Source organism: Trachurus trachurus (assembly GCF_905171665.1).
Source record: "Trachurus trachurus genome assembly, chromosome: 24".
NCBI lineage: Eukaryota > Metazoa > Chordata > Actinopteri > Carangiformes > Carangidae > Trachurus > Trachurus trachurus.
The window spans coordinates 137,227-160,198 of NC_139910.1; the positions used below are offsets into that span (position 1 = coordinate 137,227).

The 22,972-nt window shown below is 48.3% G+C and overlaps 1 protein-coding gene across 1 annotated transcript; it reads left to right on the forward strand.

Annotated features, from left to right (window-relative positions):
• Positions 1–841: 841 nt before the first annotated feature.
• ppp4r4 (protein phosphatase 4, regulatory subunit 4) lies at positions 842–21,524 on the forward strand (the record flags this gene model as incomplete). The annotated part of the gene is made up of 26 exons (XM_084000078.1): positions 842–928; positions 4,432–4,505; positions 5,380–5,482; positions 5,666–5,813; positions 6,835–6,908; positions 7,006–7,112; positions 7,262–7,369; positions 7,871–7,992; positions 8,746–8,868; positions 10,284–10,426; positions 10,526–10,645; positions 11,079–11,156; positions 11,477–11,560; positions 12,372–12,545; positions 12,636–12,741; positions 13,426–13,573; positions 13,796–13,940; positions 14,424–14,462; positions 14,545–14,616; positions 14,695–14,758; positions 14,846–14,920; positions 15,291–15,381; positions 18,110–18,171; positions 18,243–18,361; positions 18,794–18,963; positions 21,479–21,524. The coding sequence occupies 26 exons, from the start codon at positions 842–844 to the stop codon at positions 21,522–21,524; spliced, it is 2,682 nt and encodes an 893-aa protein (XP_083856204.1).
• Positions 21,525–22,972: the final 1,448 nt, after the last annotated feature.

Here is a 22,972-nt window from a genome sequence, read left to right on the forward strand (position 1 = left end):
AATGAGGCTGGCACCCACCACCATCCGTATCCATGGTAACCGCTTCAGCTGCTGCACTGCGGCCGACATCATCCGCCTCGCGCTCCTCATCAGCCCGGTCGGTGAACCGGCACCGGCCTCGTTCTGGTTCTGGTTCTAACCCTTCCCTGTCGGACTGTGGACGGACGGACTCGGACCTGGACTCGGACCTGGACCCGGTCTGAGCCGGACTGCAGCAGAGACCCGGTTCCCTCCGTCTCTCTCTTTAATTCTCTCCTCCGCGGTGTCATGTGAGTCCCGGTCCAGTCTGGTTCTGGTTCTGGTTGCGCCGCTCCCCGCGCGGAGGAGGAGGAGGAGGAGGAGGAGGGGGGTTAGCCCTAACCCTCTCTAACCCGGACCAGGACGTGGACCAGGACGTGGACCAGGACGCGGACCAGGACGTGGACCAGGACGCGGACCAGGACGCGGACCAGGACGCGGACCAGATGTCGCGGCCGAACTGAGCCGAGATGGTTCTGACGGTTCTGAGCCGCTCATCGGTTTTACGCGTCAGAGCCCGGTCCGGTCCCGCAGTCCGGCCGGCGGGGATCAAACCTGCGGCCGTGGGGCCGGCGGTCGTTTACCTGCTCCGGGGAGAAGAGCAGGTTTGTGTGTCTGTGTGTGTGTTTGTGTGGAGCGGTTTGTGACGAGCCGCTGTTATAGATCACAACTCTGATCCTGAGTCCTGCGTGACGGCGGACACAGCAGCAGCGGTCTCCTAGGAGACGGTTAGTGACCCCCCCTAGTGCCCCTGCCCCCCCCCCCCCCCCCCCCACCGGGCAGCAGCGGACAGATGTTCCAGATGTTCTCCTCCGGCAGGATGATGAGCGGCTCAGGACAGATGCTGCTCGGTCTGGAGGAGCTGCAGGAGCTGGCGCTGATGGACAGACCGCTGCGGAGGAGTCTGAAGGTAGGAGGGGGGGGGGGAGGGGGGGAGGGGGAGGAGGAGGGGGGGGAGAGGAGAGGAGGAGAGAGGAGGAGGATAGTGATGATGGTGAGGATGAGGATGGAGGTGATAATGTGAGTCAGTGGGAGGAAGAGGAGGAAGAGCAGCAGCCTCCGTGCAGGAAGCAGAGGGGAGACCCGCTATCTGCGCAGCATGACGCAGTTTCTGTCTGTCTGTCTGTCTGTCTGTCTGTCTGTCTGTCTGTCTGTCTGTCTGTCTGCCTGCAGTGAGACAGACAGACAGACAGACAGGTGGACAGGTAGACAGATGAATCTGTTTATTGTATATTTGTATTTAAAATGTGAAGAAGCTGAAGACTCAGTTTGACATGATGATGAAGGAAAAACAGCAAAGACTGAACAGTTTCCTGATTGGTCAGGTTCTTTTTATCAGTAGCCTATTTGAGGTTTTGTATTATTGTATTATTGTATTGTTGTATTGTTGTATTGTTGTATTAGCTATTGTATTATTGTATTATTGTATTGTTGTATTGTTGTATTGTTGTATTTGATCAATGAGTATCGATCTAGGTGGTCTCCCTGTATTGTAAATATTTAAACCAGAACCATTTGGTGCATTGAAACAGTGAAGCAGATTCTAATTCTCCACAGACTCACTGGCAAATGTACAGAGACCAGAGACCAGAGACCAGAACACTAGAGACTAGAACACTAGAGACCAGAACACTAGAGACCAGAACACTAGAGACTAGAACACTAGAGACCAGGACACTAGAGACCAGAACACTAGAGACCAGAACACCAGAGACCAGGACACTAGAGACCAGAACACTAGAGACCAGAACACCAGAGACCAGAACACTAGAGACCAGAACACTAGAGACCAGGACACCAGAGACCAGAACACTAGAGACCAGAACACCAGAGACCAGGACACTAGAGACCAGAACACTAGAGACTAGAACACTAGAGACCAGGACACTAGAGACCAGAACACTAGAGACCAGAACACCAGAGACCAGGACACTAGAGACCAGAACACTAGAGACCAGAACACCAGAGACCAGAACACTAGAGACCAGAGACTAGAGACCAGAGACCAGAGACCAGGACACTAGAGACCAGAACACTAGAGACCAGAACACCAGAGACCAGAACACTAGAGACCAGAACACTAGAGACTAGAGACTAGAGACCAGGACTGAAGAGACTAGACAGTAGATACGTGTTGATGGACAGTAGATACATGTTGATGGACAGTAGATGTTGATGGACAGTAGATACGTGTTGATGATACAAGGGATGCACGATAACATTTTTTTGAAACCGATACCGATAACCGATAACTTTCCGCTTCTGAAGGCCGATACTGATACCGATAACCGATAACATACCTGGAGATTAGAAAGACTAGTCAGGACCTAATATATCGTGACAGTTTTGACTCTTTAAATGAAGATATTCTATTAACAAGCCTTTCAAACATTTGCTAAACTATTTGATATCTCAATGAACATCTATTTAAATAAGGTGCATAACTTATTGATATAAAAAATATAATACTCTAGAACTGATTTTATTATATTATTTATAATCATTATTTCATTTATTTATTTTGCTCATTTAAAATAAATACCAAGTGGGAAAAGTGCATCCCACAAGGTAAAAAAGCCTGACTGGTTCCATACAAATGAATAACTTTTCAGAGAGAGAGAGAGATTGTGTCTGTGTGTGAGAGACAGACAGACAGACAGACAGAGTGTCTGTGTGAGAGGGGGTGGGGGTGTGTGTGTGTGTGTGGTTGAGGGGGAGAGAGAGGGAGAGAGTGTTTGTGTCCCGGTGGCTTCTTACAGTTAGCTTTATGTTGCTAGCGCCGTTAGCATCGTCCTCGTAGCTTTAAAAACTCTGTCGGAGCGACGTCATGTTTCAGGTGACTGACCAGGTTTGCTCGCGCTATTTTTCCCTCCTCGTGGAGCTTCCTTGGAACATTTATTACAGATATCCAGCGAGCTGTCTTCTTTATTACCGTCCCACATTAGCGCCGTCATGTTGTGTTTACAAACCTAGTAAGCACATTGTGCTGCGTTCATGTGTTGACGGGAATTCCCAGTTCCCGTTTTGCGAGACGTTCTTCAGACCTTTTTATGTTCATATTTCTATGGTTTATGTGTAATAAGGGTAATTGGTAAAATATTGTGGATAAGACGTTGATCAAGTAAAGTCGGCAACGACCAAAATTATGACCGAGCTGACGAGTTGTTTTCCGAAATGAGGGACTATTCTGATTTCCGTCAGAAAGTTGTTTTTCCGATTATAGGGAGGCCACTTGAACGCAGCATTCACTGCAGGCCGCAGGTCTCCTGTAGGAGTAGAGCAGAGCGCTCTGAGTGAGAGCGCTTGGTAAAAAAAAAACGACCCACACCGCAGTGCTGACAAAAAATATATACTAAATCTTATCGGGCCGATAAGTTATGATATCGGATTTATCGAAATGACGTCATAATTTCCTGATATCGGGCCGATAATTATCGGACCGATAACTATCGTGCATCCCTAGTAGATAAATGTTGATGGACAGTAGATATGTGTTGATGGACAGTAGATATGTGTTGATGGACAGTAGATACATGTTGATGGACAGTAGATACATGTTGATGGACAGTAGATGTTGATGGACAGTAGATGTTGATGGACAGTAGATACATGTTGATGGACAGTAGATGTTGATGGACAGTAGATACGTGTTGATGGACAGTAGATACATGTTGATGGACAGTAGATGTTGATGGACAGTAGATACGTGTTGATGGACAGTAGATACATGTTGATGGACAGTAGATACATGTTGATGGACAGTAGATACATGTTGATGGACAGTAGATACATGTTGATGGACAGTAGATACGTGTTGGACAGTAGATACATGTTGATGGACAGTAGATACGTGTTGGACAGTAGATACATGTTGATGGACAGTAGATACATGTTGATGGACAGTAGATACATGTTGATGGACAGTAGATACATGTTGATGGACAGTAGATACATGTTGATGGACAGTAGATACGTGTTGGACAGTAGATACATGTTGATGGACAGTAGATACATGTTGATGGACAGTAGATACGTGTTGATGGACAGTAGATACATGTTGATGGACAGTAGATACGTGTTGATGGACAGTAGATATGTGTAGACTCTGGACTCTAAAGAGGCTGAAGACGTTGAAGACTCTGGACGTTGTAACTCTGAGGACTTTTAGATGAAAACCTAGTTTCTTCTTCAGTGGAGGAAACTCTCCACGGTCGCTGTCAGCTGAAAGCTCCGCCCACACCGTGTCATCTCAGTGTGGGTGGAGCCTCTGTGTTTTCAATGTGGGCGGGGCCAGTGCAACCTTCACCCTATCACATATAGAGGGGGCGTGGCTTTGTCCTCATCTCCATCACTCCAGTGTCTTGTGTACTACAGACATTCAGTATCTAAGCTGTGTTTGTTATTTCCCATCAGACCGCAGAGGAAATTGATCAGCTGACTGTGGATGAAGATCTGAACGACATCGAGAGAGCCGTCTACCTGCTCAGGTGAGGCTGCGCCATCTTACCTGTTGACATACCAGTGTGTCAGTGCCGATCTGATGGTTCCTCGTTTAGTTATGTGTTTGTGTGAGACTGAAGCTGTCCAGGCATCCTCCTGTCCCTCTGTCTTTCTGTCCCACTGTCAGTTTGTCTCTCTGTCCCCCTTCCCCTGGACCCACTAACCTCCAAAGCTAATGAGACAGTGGTGTTAATCATCCTCAGTCTGGTCCCGAAGGATCTAAACTAGTTCACTGAACTCATTCAGTGTCTGGACTGAGACAGTGAAACCCGCCAGGGGAACAGGATCTGGGCTGTGGGTGACTGGGTGGTCTCTGGACTTATTTGTGGTATATTGATGTGTTGATGAAAAGAAGGGATCACCACTGACACGTCTTCACTTGTATTCAAAAAACAAGTTTATTAACAAGAAGAAGAATAGTGTACAAAAAATGTTGAATCCTGGAACATCTCGAATGCCAATATGAGAAGTCCTCGCGACTGGCCCAGAGTTCTGACTTATATGCCTTTTCTGACTCCCCCATCTCCGGACAGAGAGGAACCTCCCGTCCAGATGGCCCTTGACCTTTTAACTTTTAGGCTAGAACGAACCCAATGCCCTGTTTCTCATGTCTCTTTCCCATTAGAGAAGACAACCGGATCATTCAGTCATATTGAACCATGCATATCCCATTAGGTCAGATGACTTCTAAGCAAATTATGGAACCCATGGAGTAGAGCATCTGTCCAGATACTCCTTCAGTTCCAAACAAGGCACACATACAAAGCAGAATACATGATGATGATAACAAGATATTAAAACTAAGAAAGTTAAGGAGTATAATATACTACATATTCTATCTGATTCTATTTCCCTCGTCAGTGTTGGACAGGAGGTGCAGAGAGCAAGTGTCATCAGTAACCTGCCGAGTCTTGTCCGCCAGAATCCTGCTGAGACTTTCCGTCGGGTTGTACCAAAAGTGCGGGTATGTATGTGTGAGGACAGGATGTGGACAGGGACTCCATGAAATTACAGCTGTGATTTGTCCGTCCTGTCTGGTGCAGGAAGTGACTCCATGAAATTACAGCTGTGATTTGTCCGTCCTGTGTGGTGCAGGAAGTGACTCCATGAAATTACAGCTGTGATTTGTCCGTCCCGTCTGGTGCAGGAAGTCCTGAACGGATCTGGAGCTGAAATCCAGCTGGCAGCAGCAGCGTCGTTTCTAACCATCCTACAGGACGACATCATCCTGATCCACACCCACACCTTCTCCATCCTGAAGACAGTGCTGCTGCACCTGAACCACCGAGACACAGGTAAACCACCTGAACCACAGAGACACAGGTTAAAGGGATATTCCCGCGTAAATTTAAGCCATGGTCCAACGCACCGTAACACCGAGTTAGACCCCCCCTCGAGAGATGAAGTCTGCTAACCGCTAGCTTCTCAACTTTAGCAATGGCCGCACCATAACAAACAGCGCAGTATACGGATCCACTAGCCACCGATCAAAAAGCCACTTACAGCCACAAATAATGCTCAGAACAGCACCAAACGTCATCAACAGTACAAACAGGGTCCCAGCCCATAATACGAGGCATCAAACATCTGTTAGCTTAGCCTGGTTTCTATTGAAAAGAGACGAAAACAACTCACCCACTCTGCTCCAGTTATACGCTATGCAGCAACTTTCCGTGTCCAGCACAGAGTCCAGGCTCTGACAACACACACCGAGGCCGACTGGCAGCACAAACATCTGGTTTCAGCACAAACATCTGGTTTCAGCACAGACATCTGGTTTCAGCACAAACATCTGGTTTCAGCACAAACATCTGATTTCAGCACAAACATCCTGTTTCAGCACAAACAACCTGTTTCAGCACAAACATCTGGTTTCAGCACAAACATCTGGTTTCAGCACAAACATCTGATTTCAGCACAAACATCTGATTTCAGCACAAACATCTGATTTCAGCACAAACATCTGGTTTCAGCACAAACATCTGGTTTCAGCACAAACATCTGGTTTCAGCGGCCACCGACAGCACAAACATCTGGTTTCAGCACAAACATCTGGTTTCAGCACAAACATCTGGTTTCAGCGGCCACCGACAGCACAAACATCTGGTTTCAGCGGCCACCGACAGCACAAACATCTGGTTTCAGCGGCCACCGACAGGCAGTGACCACCACACTGACCATTGATTCCCCAGGTCCAGCACATAGTCTCCACTGCAGCTGCCCCTCTTTCACTTTACTCCTCCATTTCCTTCAGCTCGTCTTCAGTAAACTCGGTCTCAAACTTGATATTTCTGATGCTGTGTTTGTCGTTGTTAGTTGTGAGTAACGCCTGGTTGGAAACGCTGCTGTCGGCCATCAACTCGTTGCCCAAGGAGACGATCAAGCAAGAGGTACGATGTCCTCACCTGTCTGTCTCTCTGTCTGTCTGTCTCTCTGTCCCGGCCTCATGCAGCCTGTCTGTCTCTCTGTCTGTCTCTCTGTCTCTAGGTGCTGAGTCCTCTCCTCTACCAGTCTCAGCTGTCTCACTCTCTTCAGGGACGTTTGTCCAGCTGCCGCATTCTGGGGAAAGTCGCCCACAAGTTTGATTCTCACATGTGAGCTCATTGATGAGATGAATGTGTGTGTGTGTGTGTGTGTGTGTGTGTGTGTGTGTGTGTGTGTGTGTGTGTGTGTGTGTGTGTGTGTGTGTGTGTGTGTGTGTGTGTGTGTGTGTGACACTAACGGATGTGTTTCTGTGTGTCAGGGTGAAGAAGGAGCTGCTGCCGTTGGCTCGGTCTTTGTGTCAGGATGTCGAGTTCGAGGTCCGAGCCTGTATGTGCCATCAGCTGGAGAGCGTTGCCAGGGCGACAGGGTAAACCTCACCAACTGACCAACAACTGACCAACCACTGACCGGCTGCGGTGACTCAGCTTGTCTCTGTAGCCATGTTTCCATCCAAAGTGATTCGAATTACTGGGAAATGTGAATTAAAAGAAATTCGAATCATGTCTGTTTCCATCTACAGACTTTTTTTTTAAATTTTGCCGTGGCGGTGCCACAATTAATTAATTAATTGTTGTGTGACAGCGGAAACCCTGATGTTGTCTTGTGAGTGAACTGCAAACACGGGAGTAGATGGGGTGAAAGTGGCTACGTCACACTTGATTCGCATACAGCTGTTTCCATCCCATTCCAATCAACCAAACCCGGCCATAGCAGCGTATTTCAGTTTGTGCGAATCAGGGGATTTTAATTCGAATCACAGCGTTTCCATCATCATTTTCTGATGCGATACATCTAGATGATCTAAACAGCTGATGGAAACGCACCTTGTGTGTCTGTGTGTGTCCTTGTGTGTCTGTGTGTCTCTCAGGGTGGAGGACATGAGGACGGAGCTGCTTCCTGAGCTGGTGGAGCTGGCTGCAGACGAGGACAGCGGCGTTCGCCTCGCCGCCTTCGACACCATCATCAACCTGATGGAGATGATCGACAGCGGTGAGTCAGAGAAGCCCCGCCCCCCTGACGCTGAGAAAAAAGCAGTCGCTCAACTCATGGCCTCGATGTAGAAAAATATAATTTATTAGAAAGGACCGACGTTTGGACCTCACACGGGTCTTCCTCAGGGTAACTATGGTGACACAAAACATAAATAAATAAACAGATACAGGTGTGTGGGACTCGAGGGCCGCGTCGAGCCAAGACAACAACAGTGTAATTAGGATAATTAACCCCATCAATGTGTCACAATGAATGCAACAACAATAATACAAAAATGTATATTACATCAGAAATCTAATGGACGCACATAATGCAAAAACACAACCAGAACACATAATACATAATACAGAGAAGAAATGACAGAGATGTCTATGTAGGCTACGTGAAATACGAGACCCAATCTATAGATAGAACAAATAGCAATTAGTCGAAATAGGTATCTGCTGTAAACAATATAAAAACTGTGGAGAAATATGAGAAAACCAACTCCAGAGGGTAAATAAAGTGTCTAGCAGACGCCAGGGTATCAAATAGGACCAAAACAACGACAACGGACATGTTTTGTCAAGTACAGTCAAAAGCTGCACAGTCAGGAAGAACCAAGTTGAATCACACTCCATCATCCACGAGTCTGACGAGGCCGAGCCGAGTGTCTCATCAGTCTCTTGGATGAAAGGTGAAATCTTCAGTTTCTCTCCACAAACACGATGTTTAAGATGTTTAAGATGTTTAAGGATCTTCCTCTTCCAGACGACAGACTCCACGTGGTGGTTCCTCTGGTGATGTCGCTGTGTGAGGCCTCGTCTCCGTCGGACGAAGCCGTCGTGGCGTCTTTGTCCTTCCAGTTTGGGAAGCTGTGCAGTGGACTGACAGGTGAGACTCAGGTTATGAAACTGTGCAGTGGACTGACAGGTGAGACTCAGGTTATGAAGCTGTGCAGTGGACTGACAGGTGAGACTCAGGTTATGAAGCTGTGCAGTGGACTGACAGGTGAGACTCAGGTTATGAAGCTGTGCAGTGGACTGACAGGTGAGACTCAGGTTATGAAGCTGTGCAGTGGACTGACAGGTGAGACTCAGGTTATGAAGCTGTGCAGTGGACTGACAGGTGAGATGTTGTCTAAGGTTCAAACTGTTCAACTACAAACGAGGCCAGATGTGATGTGAGATGTAAAGTCTGCTGGGTCTGACCACAGTCTTGGTGAACTGGTCTTCAGGTGTGAATCGTCCTGAACCTCTCTGGAGGGAAAGCAGTCAGAGGTAACGAGGCAGCTAACTGAGCCAGGCTGAAGGCCGAGGTCTGTGTTCAAACATCCGCTCCAACACTTTGTTGGTAGATGTTGGATTCTGTAGCCTCATAAACCAGCCACTCTAAATGCAATTCATTTCATTTCATTCTGAGGGAGAGTCTGGCCTCATCCCCCTTGTAAGCGTTTGGCCTGAAACCCTCAGAAGGCCGAGCCAATCAGTGTCGCCGCTGTGATTGACACAGCACGTTGGCCAATCAGGGACCGACTGGTGCAAAGCCCCATCACTACACCAACTTGCTGATTGGCTGAATGGGGTTGTCTGTCAACACTACTACTCCCGCCCAGCTCCCGCCCCCCCCAAACGCTGACAGGGGGAATGAGGCCAGACTCTCTGAGAAATGAAATGAAATGAAATGTGTATATGCATATGTGTATGGATGTGTATGGATGTTTAGAATGCTATGTAAATTGATAATTCCTATATTTCTATTGTTCTTATTCCTGCCCAGGGACTACGGATGGAAAGTAGCTAGTCAGCTAAATCCGGTACAAGGCATCTCGTCTCATCTCGAGACTAATGTTATTTTGTACATTGTCCCTGATACAAATAAACTTATTAAACTAAACTAAACTAAATGAAATGCATTTCCGGGAGCGGCTGGTTTACGGGGCTCATTATGACTTTACTGTCACAAATTCAGTCTCTGGTTTTGGGTGAGCAGGACCTGAAGTTGTGGTGTGCTCTAAACTAGAAGCTGCTCCTCTTGTCTTCATCCCATCCCCATGTTGTCAACTCTTGACTTCCTGTGGCAGCGCTGTCACCCTGAGCTTTCCCTCCTGTTCTTCCCTGTTAGCGGTTTTGTTGAGTGTTTTTCCTCAGTGGATGTGGGGGTCAGAGGTCAGTGGATGTTGTTTTTCTTGCTGTGTAAATATGGGCTCTACAAACCAACATGTCTGGTGTGGTGTGAGAGCTTCGGTCCTGCTGAGTCTTTGTGTTTCTGAGGAGTCTTTGTGTTTCTGAGGAGTCTTTGTGTTTCAGGGTCTCTGTCAGACGAGCAGCGGGGCCGGTTGCTGCAGAGGTTCAAGCTGCTGTGCGCCACCGGACTGCAGGCTGAAGACAACCAGATGGAAATCAACAACGAGTCCAAGCTGATCCGCTGCAACTGCTGCTACAACCTCCCAGTAAACCCCTAACCCCCCCACCCTCAGCAGAACATCAGAGCTGAGTTCAACCTTCAGTCTTTCAGTTGATTGATGTCCTTCTTCCCTTTGTGTCTGCAGGCCATGGTGGTGTTTGCTGACTCCACCCACTTCCTGTCAGAGCTCTACCCGTCTTTCTCCAGTCTCTGTTGTGACCCAGAAGTCAGCGTTCGGCGAAGCGCTGCAGCCAGTTTCCACCAGGTCAGACCAGAATCAACAGGGACAAAGAATGTGATGTTTCATTTGTCCTAAAGTGGGAGCAGCAGTTTGTCCTCAGCGTGGAGCTAAAGCAGCAGGAAGAAGAAGTGGACATCTTCTGCTTCTCCTTGAAGAGACATTTTAAAAACACCAATAGATCAAATCAAATCAAATAAACGTTATTTGTCCCACAAGGGGAAATTTGTCTTGGGCGAGGAAGTTGTAGCAGCTGCCATGTACATGTAAAACATCCATACACACATAATATACATTAAAACAGTAACAAAGGCAAACATGTCCAAGAGAAGAGAGAGACAGAAAGTGCGGGGTGCAATAATGATGAGCAGTGGAAGACGGACACGTTCTAAGATCTAGTGATAAATATAATCTCTCTGTTCTAACACTTAGTAAAACATCGTGTGATCTCCTCTGTCAGGTGGTGAAGCTGCTGGGGTCGAACGTCCAGCTGGTCCACAAGGAGCTGCTGGTGCTGCTGCAGGACGAAGCTCTGGAGGTGAGAGTCCCTCAGACCTGAACCGGGGTTTTTTTTGGTTTTTTTTAAGTATATTTTTTTTGGTGTTTTTGCCTTTATTTGATAGCACACAGTATAGATAGACAGGAAAGGGGGAGGCAGAGAGAGGGGAATGACATGCAGGAAAGGTCTGCCCGACGCAGGATTCAAACGGGATTAGGACTGTAGCCTCTACATGGGGCGGCCGCCTTAACCACTGCGCCATGCACCGCCCCAGACGAGAACCGTGTTTGTTAAATCTTTGGTTTAACGAGTCAGAGTGAGACTGAACTGGACCTGAATCCTCTGCTGTTCTGGTCCAGGTGCTGGACGCTCTGATGAACCACCTGGAGGAAACTCTAGAGGCCGTTCTGTCCAGAGGGGACAACACGGTGCTGGACAACAAGGTGAGACAACATCAAACTGATCTGAGTGCAGTCTGCTTCTCCTGCTCTTACAAACTAACTAACACCCCCCCCAGGTGGTCTTCTTTTCAAACAGAGTATCTCATCAACCACCTTCATATTGATCTAAGAGCAGCTGGACAGAAAAACAGAATGTGTTCTTCACTCCTACACCGTAGATGTTGTAGCTACATTATCTAAATATGAGATAAGGGGCTGCCATGTAGTAGAGAACTTCCCAGTTGACCCTCGGAGTGAGAATGTTATTTTTTCTAATTTAAGGAATGACATTAGGTCAGTCTGCCAAGATTGTTCTGCTGGGGGTTCAGGCTTCCACTTCCAGTGTAGAAGGATACGCCTGCAGACAATCAGAGAGGCAAACGCTAAAACATTTAATGTCTGCTTACTGAATTCTGAATCATTTGAGGGAACACCAAAAATAGCAATGAGCGGACAGGGAGTGATAGCTACACCTAGAACCTCTGACATGATCTTCGAGCATGACCAGAAGGTATGGGCTAAGTCAGCTGGGACAAAGGCACATCTACTGCAAGCTTCACTACTGCCAGGGAAAATCTTTGCTAGTTTTGCTTTGCTGGAATGCATTCTCTTGTCCTGGTCATTGTGGTTGTAGGAATGTGAATTAATATTGTGTTGGGTATGGCTGTGGTATGTGGGGATGCGTGGATTGTTGTTTTGCACCTGCACTTTTGATGTCCTTCCGCAATGAAGTTCCTAACTGAATAATAAAGTTCTTTTGAATTTGAATTTGAATTGAATTTGTTTTTCCACCGTCTCCTCTGCTCTGGGTCAGTTTGCAGAGCTGCTGTCGGCGCTGCTGCTGGCGGAGCAGACGGTGGGATGTTCTCTGCGCTGGCGGCTGCATGAGAAGCTGCTGCAGCGCTACAGCTGCTTGGCCCGACTGCTGCCGGGAGAGCTGCTGCACAAGAGCTTCTCCCCGCGAATCTTCATCATCCTCACCACCAACGTCAGTGCTGCTGCAGCCACAGGACAGACACCATCACACAGGTGAACGTCCGGTCAAACGGTAAATCTGCTCTGGTTGCTATGGTTACAGAAGGTGTTGCCCGTGCAGAAGGAGGCGGCTCGGACCTTCTGCATCTTCCTCCGCTACAACCGCAAACAGGAGCAGCGCCAGGAGATGATGGAGCGGCTGATCCAAGGTCAGAGCTCCGCGGCGCCGACGCCTCACACCTCGTCCTGACAGACAGCGAGCAGCAAGCGAAGCAGCAAAGAAAACTCGCGTGAAGGTGTCCCAATATGCAGCGTGATGATTTTGTCGCGAGTATATTCTATTGGTTCAGAATCCAAACCAATCAAATTATCGAGAGACGTAAACAAACTTGCGGCGCTATTCTGAGATTCCTGGTATTTCCTGGTTGCCGTTTTCTTTGAGTGTTTTTTCCTCTCATATTCTCCTCTCTCTGATAACTCTCTTGTCAACAGGAAGCAGCGTGGACTTATCAGCCAATAAGAAGTGTTTAGGGGCGGGACAGCGCCGCGACATGTCGTCCAGATAGAGACAGAGCGATAATTTCAGGGTTGAGCGACATCGCTGGACGGAGCGACGTCGCTCGCAGCGTCAGGACAGGCTGGTTGAAAAGTAGCTACGCATTCTAGTCACTTTTCCTCGCTCGCTGCGCTGTCGCATCGTTGTAGGTCAGGACGGGGTGTCAGGTAGCAGACGTCCGGTTGAGGACTCAAGGACTCGTTAATGATGGTCTGTCTGTCTGTCTGTCTGTCTGTCTGTCTGTCTGTCTGTCTGTCTGTCTGTCTGTCTGTCTGTCTGTCTGTCTGTCTGTCCACCTGTCTGTCTGTCTGTCTGTCTGTCTGTCTGTCTGTCTCAGGTCTGGCTCAGGGCCGGAGCTACTGGAACCGCCTCAGGTTCCTGGACGTCTGTGAAACGGCGTCTGAGATCTTCTCCAGGAAATACTTCAACAAGCACTTCCTGGTTCCAGCGCTGGAGCTGGTCCACGACCCGGTCGCCAACGTCCGGTAAGTCTGTCCTGTCTGTCTGTTCACCTGTCTGTCTGTCTGTCTGTCTGTCTGTCCACCTGTCTGTCTGTCCACCTGTCCACCTGTCTGTCTGTTCACCTGTCCACCTGTCTGTCTGTCCACCTGTCTGTCTGTCTGTCTGTCTGTCTGTCCACCTGTCTGTCTGTCTGTCTGTCTGTTCACCTGTCTGTCTGTTCACCTGTTGACCTGTCTCTCTGTCAGGTACAAGCTGTGCCAGCTGTTGCCCCGGTTACGCTCCTCGCTCCGCCTGCCGGCCGACAAACAGCTGCTGCAGCAGCTGGACTTCTGTGTCCAGAAGCTTCTGTGCAGAGAGAAAGACAAGGACGTGGTGGCCACCATCCGCAAGGTAGCACACTGAGACCGGTTTACTGAGACCGCAAGGTAGCACACTGAGACCGGTTTACTGAGACCGGTCCGGTAGCACGCCCCGAGACCGGTTTACTGAGACCGCAAGGTAGCACGCCCCCTGAGACTGGTCTGGTAGCATGCCCCGAGACCGGTCCGGTTTACTGAGACCGGTCCAGTTTACTGAGACCGGTCCGGTTCACTGAGACCGGTAACCGGTCCGGTTCACTGAGACCGGTCCGGTTCACTGAGACCGGTCCGGTTTACTGAGACCGGTCCGGTTCACTGAGACCCATCTGGTTTACTGAGACCGGTCTGGTTTACTGAGACCGGTCCGGTTCACTGAGACCCATCTGGTTTACTGAGACCGGTCTGGTTTACTGAGACCCGTCTGGTTTACTGAGACCCGTCCAGTCTACAGAGACAAGATTATGTTCATTAGTCCTGATGGTGAATCTGATTTATTGCGTCCTTGTGTTTTCAGACAGTGTTGGAACTGGACAAACTGGACCTGACAGAACCGGTAAGGAGCCGGTTTTTAATCTGGATTGTTGGATAAATGAAGTCTGAATGTTGCTTCATCTGTTTCTGGTCTCTGTTTTCAGTTTCACAAGAGACAGGAGAGGGATTTACTGGACCAGAAGAAGGAGAAGGAGGAGACTCTGCTGCTGGAGATGGTGAGTTTCTGAAGCCGACAGCTCGTCTTCAGTCTCTCAACTCTTTACTTTGTTTAACAAAATCTCCTTTGTGGTCAGGAACAGCTGGAGCGCCAGCAGAGCGAAGGGAAACTCAACTCTGACAAAACTTCAGAGAGAAAACGTGAGCACCACTGTTCTTTGATGTTTGAGTAACGGTCAGAGAGGGAAGATCTGACTGTCTGGTCTGTGAACCGTTTCTCTTTGACAGGGAGGGAAAGTAAGACCAGTCTCTCTGCAACCAAGTCCATGTCCGTGTCTTCATCTGGAGCCGCCTTGTCCTCAGGTGAGACAACAATAGAAAGATAATGATTTATCTTCAAGGCATCCATCCTGAATGAAGATGTAAGTGCTGTAGGATGGACTCTACTGGTCTGAGACCTGGTGGCTGGTTCATATGGTCTGGTCTGGTCTGGTCTGGTCTGGTCTGGACTGGACTGGACTGGTCTGGACTGGACTGGACTGGTCTGGACTGGTCTGGTCTGGACTGGACTGGTCTGGTCTGGACTGGACTGGTCTGGACTGGACTGGTCTGGACTGGACTGGACTGGTCTGGACTGGTCTGGACTGGACTGGTCTGGTCTGGTCTGGTCTGGTCTGGTCTGGTCTGGTCTGGTCTGTCAGGAAAATGATGATGGTGTTTCTTCTCCTTCCAGGTAAGGAGATGAGGAAGGCCAAACTGTCCCGGAGCCGATCCCTCAGCAGTCAGCCCACAACATCCAAAGCTGCCAACTCGGACAGACCGGCGTAAGACCAGACCTCCTCTACTCCTCTGTGTCTGTCTCAGACCTCCTCTACTCCTCTGTCTCTGTCTCAGACCTCCTCTACTCCTCTGTCTCTGTCTCAGACCTCCTCTACTTCTCTGTGTCTGTCTCAGACCTCCTCTACTTCTCTGTGTCTGTCTCAGACCTCCTCTACTTCTCTGTCTCAGACCTCCTCTACTCCTCTGTCTCTGTCTCAGACCTCCTCTACTCCTCTGTCTCAGACCTCCTCTACTCCTCTGTCTCAGACCTCCTCTACTCCTCTGTCTCTGTCTCAGACCTCCTCTACTCCTCTGTCTCAGACCTCCTCTACTCCTCTGTCTCAGACCTCCTCTACTTCTCTGTCTCAGACCTCCTCTACTTCCCTGTGTCTGTCTCAGACCTCCTCTACTTCTCTGTGTCTGTCTCAGACCTCCTCTACTCCTCTGTCTCAGACCTCCTCTACTTCTCTGTCTCTGTCTCAGACCTCCTCTACTCCTCTGTCTCTGTCTCAGACCTCCTCTACTCCTCTGTCTCAGACCTCCTCTACTTCTCTGTCTCTGTCTCAGACCTCCTCTACTCCTCTGTCTCTGTCTCAGACCTCCTCTACTCCTCTGTCTCAGACCTCCTCTACTTCCCTGTGTCTGTCTCAGACCTCCTCTACTCCTCTGTCTCTGTCTCAGACCTCCTCTACTCCTCTGTCTCAGACCTCCTCTACTTCCCTGTGTCTGTCTCCTTGTCTTTCTCGAACCTGGACTGGACTGTTGATGATCCTGAAAGTAATGTAGATCTGTGTTGTAGTCCTGAGCGGTGGTCTCTAGACCGGTATGAAGGATCCAAGCAACTGGAATGACCCCCTTAAGGACCGGTCCTTCAGACCAGGGCCGGCCCTGTACATCTGGGGGCCATAAGCAGGATACAATTGGGGGCCCTGCCTCACAGTGTATATATGTACCATCAAATATTCATAAAACCAGCAACCCTTGCATATTTTATTGTACCTCTATCAACATGATGGCGAGCAGATATTTTATTACAAATTAGAGTCACTGAAACACTTAAAGCTGTCTAATTGCACTTGTCATTTTTTCTTCTATTTTGTTTTTGTCTGAATGTTAATGTTAATATTGTGAATGGCAATAGGTGGCTCCAAACCTGCAGTATTAAATCTCTACTTTTGATGTAGCAGAAAGATAAAAGATTCTACAAAAGATTACAGTTTGAACAGATTTATTTTCTTTAAATTATCTGTACAGCTAAATTCGAGAACCCTTAAAACAAAACTTCAGTTGAGAAGAAGATAGAGGATGTTGGTTGGTCAGCAGCATCATCAGCAGTAACCATTGGAGCTGTGGAGAAGATTAGTAGAATTTTTTCAGCCACTTGTGTACACACAATTTAATTTTCCAATAGAGATAAACATATTGTGGCAACAAACAAGAAACTTACCAACTGTATGACTGGAACCAGCCACAGGGGAATGAGGATGTGGCAACATGGCATATCTAATCATCCATTAATAAATGGGTGATTGATCCTTTATCCCCTCACAGGAAAACAGCTGTTATCTTTTCACTGTAAACAGACCTTAAAATCAGCCAGGACATGTGAACTGCAGCAGGCTGGTACATGTAGCAGCTAGCCAGCTAAGTGAGCTAACACAAGCACCGACATGTTTTTCGGCTAAACGTTCATCTGGTAAACATAACATTAATTAGCCTTACCTTGTCCTTGTTTTTTTTTCATCCTTGGCCTTCTTCTTTTTCCTATTTTCCGCACCTGACGGATATATCCTTTTGGACATCGTCACTGTCCAAAAGCTAATCACCTCCTCGCAAATCGCGATCTCAGTGTGAGGGAGGGAGGGGGCCAGGGGGGAGAGAAGGGGAAGGGGTGGTGCGCGCTCGTTACCGGACAACGGCCACAGTCTGCGTTACGTTTACGTATGCGTGTCACGGTCATTGTTGCCAGTTGGGTCAAGGGTTACACGTTGCCGCTGTCAGAGACGGTTAGACAAATGATTGAGCAAAGTTTGGGGGCCCCCTAGTGGCTGCGGGGCCCTAAGCAGCTGCTTAGTTCGCTTATAGGGAGGGCCGGCTCTGCTTCAGACTGAACCCCCTTAAGGACCGGTCCTTCAGACTGAACCCCCTTAAGGACAGGTCCTTCAGACTGAACCCCCTTAAGGGCCGGTCCTTCAGACTGAACCCCCTTAAGGACCGGTCCTTCAGACTGAAAGGCTGAGCAGCAGATCTGGATCCAGGTCCAATCAGAATCCTCCACAAACTTTTCTTTAGTGGTTCAACAAAAAATGTGTGGTCTTTGTTTCGGTTTTGGTCTTTGCTTTTCCACTTCCTGGTTGATGATGATGTTCTTCATCATGACCCTCCTCATTCTTGCCCTTTTGTTTACGACTTGCACCTTCTCACAGGTCTTCCTAACTGTCAGACAGGTACTATGAGTCTTGACCCTTTTTAGAACCGTTAATGAAAGTCCAACCTGCACCAACATGTGTTGGTGTCGGCCACAGTCTCAGATGGAGCTCTAGTCTGTAGCATCTGTCCAGGCTGGGACTCCCAGTTAATTGGACCAGTCCCAGCCTGGTCAGATGCTACATGAACTGATGAAGCCTCTTGGATGAAGGTGAAACGTCTTCCCAGACAAATAACTAAGTCCAGTTGCTTTACATTTAACCTCCTTTGAAATGAACCTGTGTGTGTTGTGCCTCTGTGATCCAGGAAGGTGAAGGACCTGAGGGACTCATCTGGACCGGGGAAGTCCTCCGTGTTGCAGAGTAAAGGTACCACATCCGTCAGTTGGTAGGACTGCAGTCCTGGCCGTTAGCTTCACATCACTTCTGCTGTTTTACAGACGACTCCTTGAGGACTGTCCACTTCACCATGGCAACACAGTCCAACTCCTCCATGCCGGTCCTGATCCGCAGCAACACCACCAGCCTCCTGGACCGGGCCACCACGCTGGACCACAGGGCCGGTTCTCTAGACCAGAGAGACCATAGGAACAACATGGTGGACCAGAGAACTGCTACAATGGACCATAGAACCAGTTCCTTGGACCAGAGAGACCATAGAACCAGTACCTTGGACCAGAGAGACCATAGAACCAATATCTCAGACCAGAGAGACCATAGAACCAGTTCTGTGGACCAGAGAGACCATAGAACCAGTTCCTTGGACCAGAGAGACCATAGAACCAGTTCCTTGGACCAGAGAGACCATAGAACCAGTTCCTTGGACCAGAGAGACCATAGAACCAGTACCGTGGACCAGAGAGACCATAGAACCAGTACCGTGGACCAGAGAGACCATAGAACCAGTACCTTGGACCAGAGAGACCATAGAACCAGTACCGTGGACCAGAGAGACCATAGAACCAGTACCTTGGACCAGAGAGACCATAGAACCAGTTCCTTGGACCAGAGAGACCATAGAACCAGTACCTTGGACCAGAGAGACCATAGAACCAGTACCTTGGACCAGAGAGACCATAGAACCAGTACCGTGGACCAGCGCAGTAAAACGATGGACCGGGGTTGCGGGGTTAGGGAGAGCCAGTCCAGAAAACTGTCAATGTGAGTTCTGGGCTTTGAGTTGATTGTTCTACATGGTTTGTGAAGTCTTTCTCCCAAAACCCTCTAAACCAGGTTTCAAACCAGGACCAGGTCCTCTCTTACTGAGTCAGTCTGTGAACCAAGACCAGGACCAGCTGGTAGCCTGGTCTCTAGTGACCCTGGTCCTAAACCTGGTTAAGTCCCATACAGTACTATTATACTGACCAGAGCCAGTCCTGGTTTTGTTTTAGCCCCCTTGTTTAGTCCGACCTGGTCCGATTAGTTCACTTGGTCCTGGTTTTGGTCCTGGTTTCTCCCTGTTCAACTATGGGAATACCGTTATTTATCTGTTGTTGGTTAGTTTAACCTGGTTCAAGGCTGTCCTTTACTTTTTCCTTGTTTTACCCCAGTTCAGTCCAGTTTTAGCCTTCAACTGGCCCCCCAGTTCAGTCCGGTTTTAGCCTTCAACCGGCCCCCCAGTCCAGTCCGGTTTTAGCCTTCAACCGGCCCCCCAGTTCAGTCCAGTTTTAGCTGGCCCTTAAAGGGATATTCCGGCATAAGTTTAAGCCATGGTCCAACGCACCGTAACACCGAGTTCGACCCCCCTCGAGAGATGAAGTCTGCTAACCGCTAGCTTCTCCAGTTGTAGCAACTTTAGCAATGACCGCACCATAATAAACAGCGCAGTATACAGATCCACTATCCACCGATCAAAAAGCCACTTACAGCCACAAATAATGCTCAGAACAGCACCAAATGGCATCAACAGTACAAACAGGGTTCCATCCCATAATACTAGGCATCAAACATCTGTTAGCTTAGCCTGGTTTCTATTGAAACAAGACGAAAACAACTCACCCACTCTCCTCCAGTTATATGCTATGCAGCAACTTTCCGTGTCCAGCATAGAGTCCAGGCACTGACAACACACGTCCGAGGCCGACTGGCAGCACAAACATCTGGTTTCAGCACAAACATCTGGTTTCAGCACAGACATCTGGTTTCAGCAAAAACATCTGGTTTCAGCACAGACATCTGGTTTCAGCACAAACATCTGGTTTCAGCACAGACATCTGGTTTCAGCACAAACATCTGGTTTCAGCGGCCACCGACAGGCAGTGACCACCACACTGACCATTGATTCCCCAGGTCCAGCACATAGTCTCCACCGCAGCTGCCCCTCTTTCACTTTACTCCTCCATTTCCTTCAGCTCGTCTTCAGTAAACTCGGTCTCAAACTGATAGCAGCGCCCATCGAAATGAAACCAGTCGTTGTTGTTCAGCCGTGTCCGTGATGTTTCCTTCACTAAATTACAGACAGTCTCTTCCTGCAACGAACGGCGTCCTGATCGTGCGCGTGACGTCGCGTCTAATCTCGCGTTTGTTTAAGTAATTCTCTCCGTTCATTTCCCTGTGAACACTCGATAATAACTTTTATAAACTGATGAAGATACATAGGAACTTTGGCTGCATTATATGGAGTAATACACACACATTCATCCTTGAGCTGCAGGACTCTACTTCACTCGGTAATCACCTCCACGCCAGCTGACTACCTGTAACCATGGCTACAACAAGCAGACATCACAGAATCAAGTGGTCACTGCCTGTCGGTGGCCGCTGAAACCAGATGTTTGTGCTGAAACCAGATGATTGTGCTGAAACCAGATGTTTGTGCTGAAACCAGATGTCTGTGCTGAAACCAGATGTTTGTGCTGAAACCAGATGTTTGTGCTGAAACCAGATGTTTGTGCTGAAACCAGATGTCTGTGCTGAAACCAGATGTTTGTGCTGAAACCAGATGTCTGTGCTGAAACCAGATGTTTGTGCTGAAACCAGATGTTTGTGCTGAAACCAGATGTTTGTGCTGAAACCAGATGTCTGTGCTGAAACCAGATGTCTGTGCTGAAACCAGATGTTTGTGCTGAAACCAGATGTTTGTGCTGCCAGTCGGCCTCGGACGTGTGTTGTCAGTGCCTGGACTCTGTGCTGGACACGGAAAGTTGCTGCATAGCGTATAACTGGAGCAGAGTGGGTGAGTTGTTTTCCTCTCTTTTCAATAGAAACCAGGCTAAGCTAACAGATGTTTGATGCCTCGTATTATGGGATGGGACCCTGTTTGTACTGTTGATGACGTTTGGTGCTGTTCTGAGCATTATTTGTGGGTATAAGTGGCTTTTTGATCGGTGGCTAGTGGATCCGTCTACTGCGCTGTTAGTTATGGTGCGGTCATTGCTAAAGTTGCTACAACTGGAGAAGCTAGCGGTTAGCAGACTTCATCTCTCCAGGGGGGGTCTAACTCGGTGTTACGGTGCGTTGGACCATGGGTTAAACTTACGCCGGAATATCCCTTTAAGTCCTGGTTTAGTCCTGGTTCAGTCCTGGTTCGGTGCTGATGGACTGGCAGCTCAGACCCGGTTCGGTTTAGACTAAACGTTGTTTTTTGTTGTGGTATGTTTTTATTATTATAATTATATATATATATATATATATATATATTATAATTATTCATGTGCTGTTTTTTCTTCTCCAACAGAAACAGGAAGTCGAACTCGTTCAGTGTCCAATCAGGACGAGACTGAAGAATGACATCATACCTCCACCACGGCCGTTAGCCAATCAGCAGTCAGGGAGCACTTTCAGGACATTACCCAGAATGCAACAGGACATCGTCTCTGCCTTACAGTGACAGAGGAAGTAGAGCCTCGTCTCTCTCTGTGTATTCTAACGACTTCATCTGTCACCTGATTGGTTCAGTAAACTCCACACATTCAAACTGTGTCTGTGTTCTTATTGGTCGCTGGTCTGGCTGAATGAATGATGTCACAACCATCCTGTTAGAGCTGCACGCTGCTGAGCCAGCTGTTTCCCAGAATGCACTTCTGTCTTTCAATCTAATTCATTGGTCAGTGGGTTCTGCCTTTTGATTGGGTGGGAGATGTGATGTCATGAGGTTTGATGATGTCAGAGAACACGAGGCAGAGAGACAGTTCTGGTTTTTAAACATTTAATGTTGTAGTGATGGTTAATAACAGTAGGTGCATTCTCATTGGCTATAAACAGGTACGATAGTTAGTGTCATGCTAACGAGCTACTTAGCTGTAAACACTGTCAGGCTGGGAGAAACCATCAGTCATTCAGGGGGGGGCGTACCAAGGTAAGTTTATCAGGTAACACGTTAGGTAACACGTTACATCACCTGTCATAGCGGACCTGATTGCCAACATTTTAAAATGATGTCAAGTTGTCAAAACAAGGACATCTCAAATAATGTCAACTTTGCATCAAAAGTGACAGAATGACACTTAAGCCTGCCACACACATAAAGATAATCGGGCTGATTTTGCCCCGATTTTCCCCCTTCCGACCACGGACAGACATCGCCCGATTATCTTAAGCTCTTAAGATTATCTTATAAGATTCTCTTGTAGTGTGTGGTGTGTTAAGAGTCAAAATTCCCCCGACAATCGGCTCGGAAAACGTTCGGCGCCGATAATCGTAAGTATTAAACATGTTCAATATTTACGATTATCGGGGCCGACAACCGTGGCCGTTTCAATCAAAAGTCATCTTGTGTGTGGAAAGCCGGTGTTGTGCGGAGAAGCGCCTGCTTGCCGAGCTCTTCACTTCTCCACACAACACCGGCAACCCCACAGAAAGCCACGGTGCAGCCCTGGTGTTACATGAGGTTCACACAGACATTCACGCATACACGGGAGGTTTCCTGATAGCCGATAGCAAAGACGGTAGCGATCATAGCCGGCAACAGCCGGCAATACAGCAGCCATGTTTAAACGATCATGTGACCACCGCTCACAGCCCGTCATGTGACAGCGCCCGTGTCCCTATTGGACAGCCGCTTGACTGCTCGGCGTCTGGACACACAGACACACACAGATGGGATCGTTGTAAAGGCTGAAGTGTCCCGTGTCCGTCGCTCTCATTGTCCATTCCGGAAATAGACCCGAAAGAGAAGCTACAACGACACCCCTGGTATCGCTGCTGATGCCGCGGATCTCTTTCTGAGTTT